This window comes from Mus caroli, unplaced genomic scaffold (genome assembly GCF_978045245.1).
Source record: "Mus caroli unplaced genomic scaffold, Mus_caroli_1 scaffold_14, whole genome shotgun sequence".
Taxonomy (NCBI): domain Eukaryota; kingdom Metazoa; phylum Chordata; class Mammalia; order Rodentia; family Muridae; genus Mus; species Mus caroli.
The window spans coordinates 113,775,588-113,794,138 of NW_028227269.1; the positions used below are offsets into that span (position 1 = coordinate 113,775,588).

General features: G+C 39.9%; 1 protein-coding gene across 4 annotated transcripts in view; it reads right to left on the bottom strand.

Moving 5' to 3' along the window:
- Dync2i1 (dynein 2 intermediate chain 1) overlaps positions 1-18,551 on the bottom strand; it is a 56,550-nt gene that overhangs the window by 20,823 nt on the left and 17,176 nt on the right. For all 4 annotated transcript variants that reach the window (XM_085830720.1, XM_021179531.3, XM_021179530.3 and 1 more), the window contains 6 exons: positions 17,906-18,122; positions 13,620-13,722; positions 5,361-5,490; positions 4,645-4,756; positions 3,773-3,861; positions 1,754-1,883 (listed from right to left, as the gene is read on the bottom strand). In XM_085830720.1, the coding sequence (XP_085686846.1) occupies positions 1,754-1,883; positions 3,773-3,861; positions 4,645-4,756; positions 5,361-5,490; positions 13,620-13,722; positions 17,906-18,122 (781 nt within the window). The remainder of the gene's footprint in view (positions 1-1,753; positions 1,884-3,772; positions 3,862-4,644; positions 4,757-5,360; positions 5,491-13,619; positions 13,723-17,905; positions 18,123-18,551) is intronic.

Below are 18,551 nucleotides of genomic sequence, written 5' to 3' on the forward strand. Positions count from 1 at the left end.
CCTTGACTCTGTGAGGTTCAAGATATACCTAGGGCTGCTACTTTCATAGGAAACTTCCCAATGTTTCCTTGGTCACTTTTTCATCTGTCTCCTCATGATCACACTCATGATGAGATACCTTCTGTCTTTAACTGTTACTTGGAATGGAACCCTTCCTACTACAGCCCATGTTTCCATGCTTAGCTAGTTTGTAGTCTATTAGGATACTAAGAAGTTCCCAAAGTGAAGGACTTCTGTCTTACCTACTTGCTCAATCCCAACTCCTCCAATGACTGCCAGCATACTACAGATATCACAAATGAATGAATAAGCAGGCCGATGCTGGCATCTCATCTCAGCACATTTCAACAGTGACAATAGCAGTGGGCACATCCCATGAAGGCTGAAAGTATCACTGTATCTGACCAGAGACTGGGACATATTATGAATGAAATTCTAACTGCTCACTGTGAGGCTATCTGCCTCCTAAGTTGAATCTCTCTTTCTCAGACTCACTCTCCTTCTTTTATCTCAATATTCATCTTACTGAGGCACAGCAGGAAGTGAACAAAACATCTCCTCTACTTTTACATGCATAAGTCTTCCAAGAACAGACATGCATTAGATAGCGAAAGCCTCTAGGTACGTGCATAATTCACATTATTCCATTCTGCTACCATTCCCAGTGCACCAGCTCCGGAGACAACCAGTTCTTTCCTTCTGCCTCCTGAGTGTTTACAATGAACGTTGCAAGTACAATGATTTACGGTTTTCTAAAGGATGAACAAAAAGACTCTGAAGAATATGAAAAACATAACAATATATTTAATGCTTAAAAGACAGAAAAGTACCTAAATCAACCTCAAAACAGCAGGCAAGCAAAAGAAATGTGTAGAGCCAGAGGCAGACAGCAACTCTCTGGCTTTACAGGTGCCAAAGTATGTTTTCATTCTGTCTCTTGAAGGAAGTAACACTGCTGGGCACCACTCACTCCTGCCAAGTCTTCACACAGCCAGAACCATGACAGCTCAGCTACCTCACTGGTCACATTCTTTAAAGACAAAGTTGCCCTTAGATAAAGATTTATTAAATGGACACAGGCATGTGAGCATACATTTATAATCTGGGGAGACCAAAGCAGGATGCTCAAGAGTTCACAGCCAGCCTAACAACTGACACAGTGACTCAAAACAAACACTCAGGCTGTGGTGGCACAAGCCTTTGATCCTAGCATTTGAAAGACAAGAGACCAGCAGATCTCCAAACATTTGAGGCCAGCATGAGTCTATGGAGTTAGTACCAGGATAGCCAGTGCTATACTGAGAGAGTGTGTCTTGAAAAACCATAAATAAATAAATAAATAAATAAATAAGATAAAAATTCAAATTTGACCCTGCAAATGAAGTTTGTTTAAACAATTTAAATACTCTGACTCCATTTGTTTACCATTTCCATAGCTGGGCATTACCTGAATGACTACCTGAGAGAAACTATAGGACTTAAAACAAACATGGACAATCTCAGTTTCCACTTACTAAATAAGTTCACTAATCTAAATGGCTGTCAGGTCTCTTCTAATTAAGAAAATCATAAATCATAAACATGTTTAAGAAAAGAATACTCACCATGTATTTGCAATTCTGCAGCCATTGAGTGTTTCTATTTTATAGAAAATAGATCCCATCACATTTAAACTATATAACATTAATGATCAGTGTTCTAATAAAAATGTTTGTGTTTAGCTATAAACCAATATCAGAAAGAAACCTCTTACTCTGAAGAAACGGTAGGCTTGTGTTCAGTTGAGATGAGCTGTCACTGATGTTGAGAGCTTTGTCCTGAGCCCGGGGAATCCAGCTGGGTCCAGCTGCCAAACGGTCCTCTTCAAGCAACACAGCAACCACCTTTGAAAGACAAGTAAGCAAAGCCTGGAGAGATGGTTCAGTACTGAAGAGCACTCTCTTCCAGGGTTCCTGGGTTCAATTCCCAGCTCCTACATGGTAGCACACAACTGGCTGTAACCCCAATCCAGGGTCTCCTCTGGTCTCTGCAGGACCAGAATGCACACATATGGTTCACAGATGTATAAGCAGGCAACATCCATACACATAAAATAAAAAATGTATTTTAAAAAAGAAAAACCACCCCAAAGATAAGCCATACTTCTTAAAACACTAACAGCATGCTATCCTTTGGTTAAAAATTACCTTTTGTAGATTTCATTTCTACAAATAAATGTTTGGCTCCACCATACTATAACTTTAAAAGTAAAAGTATCTTTTTGTATAATAACAGCAAACTAATATAATGTCACAGTATGCCATTATTTCATATTACATATAGTTTCCTTCATTAAATACAATTAAAACTTCAGAGGAGGAGGCAGCCTGGACATCTAACACCCTCAAGCAAACAAAGTGCTAAGGAGAAACACAGGCAACCATCACTCACTGACTCTAAGTCAGCATTAAATGTCTGCAGTGGCTCCAACTAGGTCATCTCTAGAACGTGAAAAGACTTAAGAATTAGCAGAAATGGTAAAAGGAAGCAGAAGACATGACTCAAGGACTGGCAGGATTGCATGTAGGTTGGACAGAGATGTGCCATGCACAGACACCATGGGAGCAGGGCTGCAGCAGGCTTCTGTACCCATCCCTGTCACTGCCTAGTTACCAGCTCATCTCCCTCTTCACTGCACTGCACTGAGGACTCTATTCTTACCAGTTGCAAGAACTTTATACTAAAACAGAATCTAATAATAATAACAAATATGTCAAGCCTAATCCTATTTCTAACATAACAGTCTGATAAACAGGCTTATTCCAAATCAGCCTGTCCAGGCTTAACATTAGTAGGCTGTTTATGTCTGCTCCACATTTAAATTCTAAGTTTATATAAAAAGTTTGAGACAACATAGAGATTAGAACATCAACTTCATATCTTAATATATTAGAAATTACCAATGTTAGTAGGTCACACCTGTGTTAAAGAACTTTGTGATTGTGGAGAGCTGTAATATTACAAGTCTACAAACAAATCCTCTTATGCTATCTATCTTTAGACCTCCTGGCAGCCTTGCATTGCCCACCTTTATGCTTGTCCTTATGACTAAGAATGTCTTCAGACAGTGTCTGAGGCCTCCAGCACAGACTTCCTCACGCTGCTGTACCCCTCCTACCCACTGTTCTTCCAACATATCTGAAAAGTGCTTTGGTTTAAGATTCACTCTTGATCTGTAACTAGAAACTTAGCGGAAATGTTCACCATGTTGAACGATGGTACTTAGGGTAACCTAAATCTCTGGTATTTGGCTGCAACATAAACTTTCATATTCCCTTTGAGACACTGTGTCTTTTTACATCAACAAAAGATCTTTTTCTCTTAGAAATTTATACTGAAAGATGATGATTAGAGTCAGCTGCAAAATAACCAGGTAAATAATGAAAAGGGGAGTGAATAACAAATCAGGTGAGGGAGGTCTGCTGTGGTACATGGTTATGTACTTGGAAATTTCCCATCGCCAGTTGTTTATTATTTACAAATACTGTGCAGGTTTATACTTGCTTTACCAGTTTGTTGTTATTTTCAACTGTAGGAAATTATAGTATAGAACCCAAAACTAACAGAATTTTCAGTTACCTAGTGTTGTTGTGCATGGACTTATATGAATGTTTTACTGATAATCTGTAAGAAAATAATACTTGAGGACAAAGAACTGATTTTAAGCCACAAGGACAACACAGTGAATCCTGAGCTCTAACTCCCAGAAGAGGACATGCAGCACAGAAAGTACCTGGCACGCTGCCCGGAGAAAGTTAGCCAACCTCGGAGTGTCGATCTTCGGTACAACTGTGACATCAGAGAAGTCTTTTTCTTCGCTACCTAAAATACAGGTTTTTTTAAGTCAATAAAGTTGACTCCAAAACAGTGAAGCTTTTCAAATCACAGTATTGAAACAGTGCCACAGACACAGAGAACCCTGGAGAAAAGTCAACACTGTCTCCCAACATCACACTTTTTACTGGAAGTTCACAGACTGAATCTTCGTCAACAGCCACGAGGAATGCACTAAAAAGAACCAGTGTGTTTGGTGTGAGTTTTAGGTTACAGATCAAGCATCTAAAGATGAGAAATCTGCAACACTTAGGGTACAGGGCACTGGCAGTAAGAGAAACCAACCTTGGAGCTTTCTTATGGTGAAGTCATATAGACAATTCCTTAAAAAAAAATTTTTTTTAAAAAAGGTCAATGAGTAAATTCTATGTGAACAGCTGCAGATGCCTGTATCTTAGAGACTGCTGAACTGCACTTCAAAATGACAACACACTGATGAGAATAAACTGTGCTGTTCTCAGAGCAGAGTCTGTCCTACAGGTGTAGGGTGAAGTTATATCGTGAGTATTTGGAGGACAGTATCTTCCCCATGGCATTACAAATCCTCTCAGGGATCAGACTAGGGTTCAGGCCAATTTAATGATTCCCTGTGATTCAACAGCTCTGATCTCATTCATGAGCTAATTTGTTTTTTCAAAGGAATATTAAAAGGTTACTTCCACAGTCATATACTAAAAACCTCATCAAAAACAACACTGGGATAAAAGGAGTTACATAAAAACAAAACAAATCAAAACATACTGTAAAGAGAGTAGACATCCAACCAGTTACCTCCAGATACAGCCGTGCCTTCTCCTGGGTGTTGGGTCCATACTTCCCTGGTTTCTATATCTTCAGTCTGAATGTCTCTCTCAACATTATCTTCATTGTACTGAACATACGCCTTAGAGGCAAAAGTAGCTTAGAATTAACATCTAGTTTCAATTTCAGATCAATTTGCCATTACTTAAAATAAAAGTAACTACATTTTTAAAAAACCTAATACACTTTTAAAAAAGAATTAAAGTATACTTGGGGTTGGGATAAGGTTAGCCTGTGGGGGACTTTCAAACTTTAATTGATGTGGGAAATCCTGCGTAAAAGCAGCTGACACAATTCCCTGGGCTTGGGTCCTGTACTGTATAGAAATTGGAGAAAATGAACTTAGTATGACTATGCAGGCAGCTATTACTCTGCTCTTCTGACTGCAGATGTAGCATGACTACTACTTCTATCAGGCTCCTGCTGCTGAGATTTGCCTGCTAAGACGGGCTTGTGAGCAAAAATTCAACATAAAAGAAACTAAGGACCTGCCATCTGTACCAATCATGCCCCAAGAGGCTATGTTAGACTTTGCATCCCTTGAGTTTATGAGTACCAAGTTGGGAAGAACACACTTTGTCCTGACTACTGTCTCAGAGGCCATTTCCAATTCTAATATTGCAGAGTAGACACAAGGCACATGCATTTATACTGTACTTTCATTTTATCACTTAGGTAGCACTAACCTGCTTGGTATTTTTTTTCCCAAAGTTCCTAATGTACATGTCATACTCATTTACTGGTGGTAGGTCCAGGAGAGAAAAAGTGAACGAAAAGTCTAAGTCAATAAGCCGGAGCAGTTTTGAACTTCGTGTCCTTTAAAACAGATTGGAAACAAAAATTCAATTGAATAACAAGACTCAGGGACTTGCAGGAGGGTATATTTTAGGGTCACATGTAAATAATTAAGAGTGAGTCTAAAGTATTCAAAAATTATTTTAAATAATTAAACAGGAGTTGAGGATGTAACTCAGTGGCCAAATGCTTTCTTAACTTACACAGGACCCCACATTAGAGGCCTAGGAGAAAAGGAAAAAAGCAAGCACAAATAAAAACAGTCAGCAAGTAGTGGTGGGAGTATATCATGAGCCAGTGTGTGACTGGCCCACTGAAGTACACTGAGGCTGACAGTTACAATATATGTATACTAGAATTTCCACGGCCAGCACTGTTTTCATGATGTATTGTGTTGGCTAGTAGGATGACATTTTTGTACTATCAAGCCACTATGACAACCAGGCTTTCAGCCTACATTCTCCTAGCTACAGCGGCCTATTCTCACAGGAAACAAGCTCCTGACAGACACCAGTAACCCCAGACCCTAGGTGTCCTCTTGCCTCACAGTCTTCTTTCCCAACTATTTATAATAGTTTCACCCTAAAGGTGATGGCACTGGATTCAATGTAAGTATCCCAGTCACCTCCCCTGAGTCTAATGCAAGCTGAGCAAGAAAAGTGTTCTTTATTTCTTCCACTTACCACTACTCCCACATGGCTGGTGTTCAGTACATATGGATGGGTGAAAGATCTTCCCAGAATCACAGTATTAACAAGTCACTTGTTCTCACGTGGCTCGTCTCCTGTCCTCCTCCACTCACTCAGAGGCCTCACAACCGCTGTCACTCTTACATCATCTGATTCTCTGGCCACCATCCTACAACTTTCTCCTCACTCCCTACAATCCAGCCTCGAGATTTCCTGCCACAGAAGAACATCCCACACTTCCTGGCTGTGCACATCGTCTCCCTGTGTAGGTGGCTCAAGACAGGGCTCAGCTTGCGGTTTCCACACCTTTCTCTAGCTGCTCCAGCATTAGCCACTGAAAATCATCCTTTCCCTACTGCACAACAACTACAACACAGTCAGTGTCAGTGTGTCAAGGCTGATGTTCCCCACCCTGTACTTAGTCAGCTTGAGTTCTTGTGCTAAGAATACAGGATGATAACTGGGTTCCGTAACTAACTTTGGCATCTGGGTTAGAAAGCCTCTAATTTTTTCTCTCCTTCAATAATGTCTCCACTACTTTTGAATCTTAGTATTTCTATGTAATTTTCAGAATCAGCTTTCTGAAAAGTATGAATTCACACATACCCTTATGGGATTTATAATAGAAAGGCACTTTTTTTGTTTCCTAAGACTCAATAATATGTTCTACATTTCTCTGTGGAGGCCTAATGCAATCATGTTTATCTGGCACCTATTAATAGGTGAAAATTTAATGGCTAGTACAGAGAAAAACAACTGACTGCCATAAGTTTTTATGCAACATCTTTGCTAAATTCATTCATTATTCACACTCTTAATATATCTTAGTTTTAGATATAGATTTTAAAATTCTATCTATATAATCATGTAGCTAGTAAAATATTTTTCCAATACATATAATTTTATTTATTCATTTTCATCTAATTAGACTGAAGTAAAGGTGGTAGATTCCACACCCACCTTTAGAGCTGAAAAGCTTCACCAGAACATATGAAACTACTTGTTGAATTTTTATAAAAATATTCTTATTAGGTGAAATTCTACTCAGTTCTAATTTGCTAAGATTTACTACACCAAGTGTTGACTATGTTATTGTTGTTATATGTCTTTGCTGTTCTGGTAAGGTGATGGATGACATAAATTAATGTTAACCCAACCTTGTGTTCCTAATTCTTAGGTGTTACCCATTTTGGGTGTCATTGTGTAATGGATGACTATATATAGGAATACTAAGGTAGCCAACGAAGCCCTGTAATTTTTGACATGTCAGGAAACATGAGTCTGCGTCTCTGCTGAGCTAGACATCCAAATGACTTATCATTTCATTGGGCTGTCTGGGCTGCCCGGCAGTGTCTGTGATGATGTCTGGGGCACTGACACCTTTGTTACTGAGATGACTGCAGTCTTTCTGCCCACAGTGAGGCAGTATAACCCAAAAGACTGGTGGTTCAGGTAAGACAAAGGGCATACAAAGTCTGGATTCTTACTTTCCATTCAGGAGTCAGCATCCTCTTCTGCCTTTGGGCATCAGAACTCCAGACTCTAGAGCATTTGGACCCCAGATCTAAGGGTCAAGAGTCCACCAGCTCTCACATTGTATCTGGTGTAAGAATTACACCACCCAGCTGGGCGTGGTGGCACACGCCTTTAATCCCAGCACTCGGGAGGCAGGTGGATTTCTGAGTTCGAGGCCAGCCTGGTCTACAAAGTTGAGTTCCAGGACAACCAAGGCTATATAGAGAAACCCTGTCTCAAAAAAACAAACAACAAAAACAAAAAAACAAACAAACAAAACCCCAAAAAACAGAATTACACCACCCATTTCCTTTGATATCAGGCTTTCGGACCTAAATGGAGCCATACTATGGATTTTTCTGTTTTTGTTTTTGTTTTGTTTTTCATAATTTGGATAACCTTTAAGGTACTTCTTGACCCATGCAATGAAGTGAGACAAACCCCCTAATAAATTATGTCCCTACCTGCCAATCTGAATACATACATACATACATTCATACACACACACACACACACACACACACACACACACACACGCAGGCACGCACGCACGCATGCACGCACGCACGCGCGCGCGCACACACACACACAACTTTTCATTTTCATAGTCATAAAATTTTGAGTCAAAGTCTGGCTAAGCCTCAGGGAAAAAAACACAAGTTGAAAACGGGACCCATTTTTCTGTTCTCTGGAATCTGTGAAAACAGGAGATATTTCCTCGAGTACAGACCAACTATGTCTGTACGTTAACTTGAGAGAAAAAGTAATTTACATACTAAACAAACTTAACAAAGAAGTTTTAACAGCCTAAAACTTCTGGGATTTGCATCTGCTGTGCTGAGCTGTGCCTTTCTAAGGTTTGCTCATCTCACCTAGATCTTTATTGGCAATCATTCACAGAGTTTGTTAGCTCTGCAGCAATGCTCTCTTTTCCATTTTTACTGTGTCTTTGTTTTCTTCATTGTACTTGACCAAGACCTACCATAGAGTTTATAAATTTATTCCAAGAATAATTTTGGCTTTGTTGAATTTATTGGAAATATTTTCAATTTTACACATTTTTGTTCTTGCCTTTTATTTCATTCCTTTATAATTTCTAATTAGTTTCTGCCTCTCCAAGGCTCCTGGTGCCTACTTGGACCTCTGAGATACAGCCTTTCACTTTCCCAATGTGTTTTTGCTGTTGTAGATCCAGCACACCACACAGAAGGAGGTCTGCAAATGCTGCCTTTCACTGTTGCTATTAAAAACAACACATGGGCCTGGGTGTGGCTCAGCATGCAGGCCTAGTACACTCAGGGCCCTGAGTCCAACTAGCAGCACCCAAGATGGAAAATTTAAATTCTTGGCTGGAGAGATAGCTCAGCAGTTAAGAGAACTATCCAGTTCTTCCAGAGGACCCAAGGTCAATTCCCAGCGGCTACATAGTGGCTCACAACCATCTATACTGGGATCTGATGCCCTCTTCTAGCATGTAGGCATAATGCAGATAGAACCCTCATATTCATAAAATAAATAAATCTTTAAAGAAAGAGGAGGAAGAAGGGAGAGAAGGGGAGAAAGAGAAAAAGAGAGAGAGAGAGATTGTAGACGTTGATTCTCTCCTAATTTCTTCTTTTTTCTTATGGTTCACCAAGAAGTATAATGTTTAATTTCCCAACTTCTGGCAATTTTCTAATTGACCTTTTCTTGATTTGGAGCTTAATTCCATTATGGTTAAAGATAGTCTACTTCACTTTGGCCCATTGATAAAAGACTGTTTAAATGTTATAAAAGTCTACTACATTTTTGTCTGTACTAAATTTCTATCACCAAAAAAATAAGTGTGTTAAAAAAAATCAGCTGGGCAGTGGTGGTGCACGCCTTTAATCCCAGCACTTGGGAGGCTGAGGCAGGTGGATTTCTGAGTTTGAGGCCAGCCTGGTCTACAGAGTGAGTTCCAGGACAGCCAGGGCTACACAGAGAAACCCTGTCTCAAAAAAGAAAAAAAACAAACAAAAAAACAAAAACAAAAAAAGAAAAAAAAAATCTCTGACTGTGGGCTGGAGAGATGGCTCAGTGATTATGAAAATTTGTTTTTCTTGCAAAGGACCCAGATTCAATCCCCAGTACCAACATGGTAGTTTATAACTATAACTCAAACGCCCTCTTCTGACTTCCATGGACACCAGGCATGCATGAGGAGCATATATGTGTGTGTGTGAGAGAGAGAGAGCAATACACTAACACACATAAAAAACAAAATACATTCATCTAAGAAGATTATCTTATCACATCTTTTATTGTATTTGTGGACAGTATTTTTGCTTTGGGTTCGGCTTGATCTGTGGTGCTTGCAAACCATGTCGCACTCCTGTTGGATACACAGGTGAGAAGTGTCAGGCTCGGTTAAGCTTGCCCTCTTATCACTACGACATAACTGGACAGTAGCCTTCTCATTCTATGTTTGTCTGACATAGGTATTGTTTTGGTAAAGGTATGTTTGCTTGACACAGCTTCCCCCATCCATGTATTTTCAACCTTTCTGTGTCTGGCATGAAAAGTTTCTTCCCTAAAATATACTTATTTTTCCAGTTGTAAAATCTGTGTCTTAAATAGAATTTAAAGGCTACAAGTATTTAGAGACATTACTGACATACTCTGGGTTACTTTACCATCTGTTTTTCTTTTTTTTTTACATCCTCTATTCCTTTGTTTTTTCTCTTCTTGCCTAACATTGGATTGATCTTGTGTTTTAATTATCCTATTTATTCACTTATAATACTCTCTTTCAATTATCTTTGAATGGGCACCCTAAACATTTCAACATATACCCTTGCCCTACTCTAATATAACCTCTTATCTAACTGCAAGGACCTGACAATGACTTATTGTGCCATTTACTTCTCCAATTCTTGGGCTAAGTAGTGAAGAAGAAATTAATTCTATCTAATGTCTAATTCCATGAGATACTGCAGTCATTTAATCAGTCAGTACTGATTTTTATTGGTTCATAAACTTACCTTTTTTTTTTTTGGTCATTCCCTCCTTTAGGAGTCCATGTTTTTATCTGGTATCAATTGTTTCTGCCTGAAAATTCCCTGTTTGTTTTATTATAGGTCTGTAAGCAAAGAATTCTCATGGTTTTGTAGGTCTGAAAATGTGCATCTTTTACTTTAATTTTTAAAGACATTATTTAGTTTCAGCACTTGGAGCACTCTATCACTGTGGCCTATATTTTCCTTTGAATCTCTCCCACTTAGCTGTCATCTGCTCCAACTTTCAAACTGCAGGCTCCCCCCTCTCTAGCTGTTTTTAAGAGCCCTGCTGTCTGGTGCTCTCTCACTGTACTTTTGTTTGTCCTTATTTACTTTTTTTTTTTTTTTTTTTTTTTTTGGTTTTTCGAGACAGGGTTTCTCTGTGTAGCCCTGGCTGTCCTGAAACTCACTTTGTAGACCAGGTTGGCCTCGAACTCAGAAATCCACCTGCCTCTGCCTCTGCCTCTCGAGTGCTGGGATTAAATGCGGGCACCACCACACCTGGCTTTGTCCTTATTATCGACATTTATGCTTCTTGAACCTTGTAAGGCTTTAAATTATTTACATTCATCAGTTTTTGAAAATCTGTCCTGGTCCTTTCTCCTCTACCTTTCCTTCTGGGAGGGTATGATTCCTTTATACAGAGCAGAGCAGAAGGTCCTCACTCTGTGTCATGACTCTGTGTCAGACACTCTGTGTCTGGGTCACTTTCAAATCTGCCCCCACATCCTTATCTCACTGTCTTCTCTCCAACTCACTGATCCTACCACCTCTGATAATTTGTTATTGAACTAACTCATCTATTCAGTTTTAATTTCAATTATTATATTTTGCAGTAGAGTCCTAAAATTTCTTGTTCTGATCAAATTCATTGCTTGTTAATTTGCTTATACACACATTAATCACATGCTATTAAGATCTTATTTCTAAAATCCAGAACTAATGATTTGCTCTCAGGATCATACATGAATGTGCTACACTCTTGGTTTGAGTTATATGATTCCAATTCCTGATATGTCTAGTAATTTACTGTATAATAGACATTGTATAGGAAATTTTGTAGAAATTTTGGGTATTTTCCTCTTAGTTTCTTCCTGGCAATCAGAATCCAAATAGGCCACACTCAACAGGTCCTACTGAGATGATCAGAGGCTCAGTGTCATGTTCTGTGATGTTAGATTATTTCAGACCTGCCTTTCTTCCTAGCATATAGGCCTTAGGAACTTCAACCAAGGTCAGGGGTGTTTATCAAGGATTCTCCTACTTCAAAGTCCTAAACTTCATTTTCCATCTCCCCACCGTAGATGAATGTCCCAGTTCCCTACTCTTGCTTTCTGCCTGACTTGGCCACCTTGAGAAACAAACCCAAATAGTCCCTGGAATAGGAAAATAGCAGCAACACAGGATTGGCACACTACACTTCTCTTGTGGAGCTTGATCCTTTGCGTCCTGGTGGTCTAAGCTACTAGTTTTTGTGCAGCCATCTCAGGATTTGTGGCTACTACTGTTGCTTTAGATTCAGCTCTCCTAGTTGTTTTTAGCTGAAGAGCTTTTGGTTTTTTTGGTTTTTTGTTTCTTCAATACAAACTGTTCATCATAGAAAATGGTCGAAGTTCTGTCCCAATCCTTTGAAACTCACTAGTCAAAAAAGAATGTTGCTCTGATAATTATATGCTGCTCAATAGTGTCTGTCATTGGGTAGCTGTATTTGACACATCATAGAAAGCTGCCTCTGCCTGTCAAGTTGATAAAAGCAAGATGTTATGTTAATGCTCTCAAAGGACCATGGAACACTGTAGTTGTTTTAGCATTTCATCTGTTCAATAAGGGAAGTATTGGCCTTTGTGTGTGAATACATGCTTCTGACTTAGTAACAAAATACATTTCATCTTTGTACTGACAGCATAACTTTTTTTTTCTATTGAATCACTGGTCATTCTGAGTCATTTCTCAGGGGAAAGAAAGCAAGACAAAAAGCCTTCTTCTTCCTTGCCTCTCTTGTTACCCTGCTTGTAACATTTCCCTGTGGCTCTAGTCACTATGGTTCAGTATCCCTGATCACACTATCACAGACTTTGTGGGAGGACAAATTTAAAAGTTATGGTCCCCCAGCCACTGCAGAATCAGCTTTAATCATTTGAAAGACTGCTATGAGGTGAGTGCTCCAGGGTTCTCCACTACATAGGGCTGCCCACATTAGCATTTCCCCCACACTCAGCCATCCAGGCACTCAGGGCAGGAACTCATGGCTAGAGCCATAGTTGAAAGGAGTTCAAAGGAGCCTAATTAATGTCTGAGCAGGTGGCAGACCAAAGGAGTCTAATTAACGCTTGAGCAGGTAGCAAACCTTGGTTATCACTTACATGATGATAGTTTTGCAGGTGTACATAATACAAGAATTGTTGGGTCATAGAAGCTTATACCTATATTTTAAGAGATCAGTACCACAGAGCGACAGTGCTAGCAAGATTCTGGCCACCAGACATCTAAATGTATGGTTGTGATTCTGCCGCAGTCAAAACAGACCATGGGCTCCATGGCTTAGTCCAAAATGGTCAGCCATGAACGTACTGCAGTCATTAGCTAGCAAGCACCTTGTACACAAAAGGGTGTGAACTAATCAGACTAACCAGTGACCAGAAAGAACTGTAGTCGTAGTAAAGGAATTGACCAGGATAGGAATACAGCTCAGAAGGAGATTGCTTGCCTAATACTCAAAATATTGGGTTCAATCCCTAAACAATCAACAATGAAAATACAAAACTCTAGTTTTAAGATTATGTTGATGAAGAGTACGTTAATATGCATTTACACAAAGCTACAACTAAGATTGGCTAAATGGGAGAACATCTGCCTACAGTACACAGGCCCTGAGTTTCATCCACAAACGCACACACACAACCCTGTGACAAATTCTTCATATACCTACTTTTGCTTGAGGGCCTGACTCCGACTCTTTTGACGATGTGAGGCTGTTGCAAAATCCACAAAAATTCCACAAACAGGGGTTCTAGAAGGGGAATCATTTGCATCTGCATAAGAAAAATAAAAGCCATTTTGTGACAATTAAATAATTCCTTCAAGGAAAAAAAACCCACATTTATAGACATATATAACAATCACACTGGACAATTTTTATTGAAATTGATAAATCACACCAGTAAGAACTTTAGACATGTTTATGAATATATGCATAAAATATAGGTTCCTATCATTATCCTACTTACTCTGGGGGAAAAAAAAAGCAAAACCTCACCTGCGGTCTCATTTCTAAGACTCCATTTACCTAAAGTCTATTGTGACCTCAAAGTTATTAATGAGTAATTCCAAAGTCAAAGTCAACAGTTGATAAGAATTGAAGTACATTCTGTTCTGAATAGCTTGAAAATCTCACAACGTCTTGTCTAGAACATGAACCATCCCATAGTTTGGTGTAGGCAGGCTGTATGTGCTCCCTGCCACCAATTCAGTCACTCGCCCCTACAGACACAGTGTCATATCAGCTTTCTTGGTGTCACACTGCTAGTACTCAAGAAACCCTTAATTAGCCCTAAAAGGACAGGAAAACAATATGAATGTGCCAAAGAGGAACCATTAGTACCTTCTTCTGAGACCACCAGATGGCAGAGCAAATAAAGAAACTTGCCTACAAGCCGGACAACCTGAGTGATTCCTAGAACCCACAAGATGGAAAGAGCGAAGCAACTTCAGAAAGTTGCCCTTTGACCCTAACATGAACACCATTACAAGCACACACTCCCTCACACATGTACACACACATACATACATACATACATACATGCACACATATATACACAATAAAAACTTAAAGGAGTTTCCTTGAAGTAAAAAGGTGAATGTCCTCAATTTAAGGAAAGAAAAAATCCTGAGGCTGCTAAGACCAATGGTAAAAATAAGAAATTCATGCTACATTTGCTGCAACATCATAACCTGCAAAAGTTTCCACACTGTTGCATGATGGGAACCTAATTAAAAGGAGAAGGCACTATGCTTGTGTTGGGGAAACAAGAACAGAAAATGTGCTCAAACTGACTGCACAGTGTGGCATCAGAAAGCACTTCTGGGACTAGAGATCATGCAGAGGACCTGGTTTGGTTCCCAACACTCATGTGGCAGCTCACAACTGTCTGTAACTCCAGGGAATCTGATAACTTCTTCTGACCTCTGAAAGTACCAAGTACACATATGGTGTATAAGTATATATGCAGGATACTCATGTACATAAAATAAAAATAAACTGTTCAGATAGCACTTAGGCAATGCAGACTTAAGCAGGGGTCCACCCTCACCTGAGGGAAAGAAGCTCACTACGGAGGAAGGGCAACACCTGAAGCAAATCTCAACTGCAATGAAGTCAGACTCTTCTGAAAGATTCCAGGTAGAAGCTCCATTCACAAGGCCATGAAGATGCAGGAGTAGTCTATCCCAGTGCCCATGTCACTTCATCTCAGTCTAGATCATCACTCCATCACCTCTCATCAATACAGGATGTGTAATCAGAGGACCGTAAACTGTTTTAACTGAGCCAAGTCCCCGCCCAGCCAGCTTTGGTTACAGTCGACTGCTGTGATTGTTCTCCACTACCCTCTCCCTGTGCCTGACTTACAAGCTAAACTTAATCTTAAGGATGCACATAGGAGAGAAACTATAGTTTATCTACTGGGCTGGGTATTACCTACACCTACAGGAGTCCAGTGTTTTGGGGGAAACGGGGTAGGTGGTGTGTGACCACAGACAAGAATGATACACTAGAATAAGAAAAGTAGTGCATAAATACAAAATAGTTAAAAGGCAGAAATGACTATAAATGAAGACGAGATGAACCACTTAAAATGTAAAAGAGGAACAAACAAATCAAAGTGTAGGTATGTGTCTCATCAGAATACCAAGATTTCCAAAGATATGATGGCCTTATTATTGGGCTGGGAGAAAAGCAGCATCTTAGGCTATCCTTCTTGGTGGAAACAACCATCCCTCAATCCACCACTTTCCTCTAAAAGTTCCTGTAAGCTTCCTGCTTTTACTTATCTGGAATATGTGTTAATTATGTATTAATTATGTATTAATCTGTCTCCTCAATACTGTTGGACATGTGTTTGAGTTTAACAAGAGTATAAGACACAGACCTGCCATCTGTGATTCTTATAAACCTTCAGAGGCCTGTGCACATAACTGCACTGACCCTCAAAGCAGAAGACCAGTGATGGAGAGAATATGATTTTGGAGGAGACCATGTCCAGACCAAAGTTTAAGTTCTGGCACTACTAAGAGTCCATGCCATGGACATCAGTATGCCAACTACAAAGCTCCCAACAGACCTTGAGAGAATTACTGTCTCAGATTTTGAAATGAGCAAACCCATCTTGGTCTTTACAGTCACAGATATAGATACTGGAGCACAGCTGACACCTCTGGTCATCATTTGGCACTAACTCACCAACAGATGGAGATATGCCTTCTGGAGTTGTAAAAACTTTTTCAAGCACTAAGGATGACTCTGATGCACTGCAAAAGGTATTTATCAGTTTCCTATAGTCACAGAAAAGGGTAAAATGGCCATCTTATTATCAAATAGACCCCAGGATGCAGCAGAGTATAATATGACAGCCCTGGTTAGCCAAGCAGGATACAGTTTGATTAAACAGTAGTCATGGCCAACACCTCCTAGCACTCATGCTTATGAGTTCATTATACATATTAACTTATATAATTAACAATCCAGGGAGTCTTACCCTTACAGAAGCAGAAAAGTAGAAAGGTTAAGTAACTATCCATCCTAGTTAGCATTTACTGTCAACTTGACACAGCCTATAATCACCTTTAAAAAAATCACAACTGAATAATTGTGTGTATCAGGTTTATCGGTGGACACATCTATGAAGGCTTGGCTTGACTATCTTAACTGATGTAGAAAAGCTCAGCCCACTACAGATGGCATCATTCCCAAGCTAGTAGTCCTGGACTAGCTAAGGAAGCTAGTTAAGCATGGCCTGGTGATGAGTCAGACAGCAAGCTGGCAAGCAGCATTCTGCCAGGGTTTCTGCTCCAATCTCCTGCTTGTTCCTGCCTTGACTTGTATGGTCTGTGATGGACTGTAGCCTGGAAATGTACAGCAAATAAATTATCTCCTGCCCTAAGGCGCTTATATTATAGTCTCACTATTTTATCACAGCAACAGAAAGGTCACACTGCTAGCCAATGCTAAAAGTTGAGATCTAAAACTCCATGAGCACCACTAAACAACTTCTGAGGTACTACCGACAGCATAGAACATGACTTTGTCTCTGTACACACCCTTCTCTCATGTCCCTTGCAATAGCTTAATACTGATGGGCCAAAATCATAGTTCTTCCTTTCTAGGGAGCAATGTGTGTGGGAGTGACCAATTCATCTTGCCAACTGAGTAAAGGAAGATATCATGCCAAACATAAGTGAAGGAAATGAAAAGGTTGTTCGTGGATCTATTATACAGACCTAAGTTAAATATACTGCCTTGCCACTCTGAGGCCATAGTACCAGTACCTGGGTACCATGGTACAGTACCACACAGTGCAATCCACACAGTAAAAAGACTGCGTCCTTCCTTCTTCCAGATGCATTAGCCCAGGCATCAAACGAGTACTTCTAGCTATCAACTTATAGAACACCAACGATCCATACTGCCCAATAGCTTGCTACTTCTGCAGCAGGCACACAATGTGACTGCTGATTACTCTTCCAGATGCATTATTACACTGCACTAATAACTAATTGCTATTAACTTGATTCATTGTGGACTACAAGATCTTACTGGCAGGAGGTTTGGGCTATGTGTCAGCAGACCTGTTCCACAGGGCAAGTGATAGGCCTTGCTAGCTCCACAGAAGCCCAAGGCACTGTACAAAACAGAGAGCAGCCCTGTGAGGTGGCCAATAGGCCTGAGATGGCACTCACAGCAGGTCAGGAAGCATACTGGCTATTGAACCTTTTCTCAAGGGATTTCCTTTATGAAATTAAAATTCTTACTTGGTGAAAATTCGAGGACATTACCAAAGGGAACAAGAACACATGCCTACAGGCTGTACAAGAGGCTGTTTGCAGTGCAAAACAATATGCATGGTTGTACATGGAAGATAGCTCGTGTCAGCTCGCTCGTAACCACCGTTACCAGAGCTCACAGAACATGTTCCCAGTTACAAGTGTCCCCATGCATACCTGTCCAGGGCTCCTTCGTATACTCCGTCCAACCTTGCTTCTGAAACATTTTCAAAGATAACTCGCCAACCCTTTCATTCTCTGCACTGATCGCCTTTTGAATTTCCTGTATTTCCCTTTTCTGGGCCAGAGGAAGTTCTTCAGCCTTTTCTCTAGCTTCATGCTCATTATTGCTGTCATCGTCTCCATCGCAAACCTCAAAGTCATCTTCATAATCCTACAAGCAATAGGAAGGTGTGGGGCGGCTTAAGGCAAGTGAGTTGATGCTCATATACAACAAAACATTACAACTTATAATGTAAAATCAGCAAAACTCTTATAGCTAATTATAATTCAATGATTTTAATGCTGCTGGACTGTAAATCTATAATATACTGCTACCTTTGTTTTTCTGAAGTGAACCGCAGAATATAGAACCATGTATACTCGTAAGTATTAATGTACGAACTTTGTGCTAACATTGTGAAGTGTTATATGTCCTTATAGTGACATACACACATAAATACAGTGCACTTAAAATGGGGTTAAACTGTAACCACTGGTGGGAATATAGCCAACTTTGCACAGGTAACAACCAGATCTACATCAAATCTTACCAGACGCGGACAAGAGAGAAAATAATTACTACATATGCACTAATTTTTAA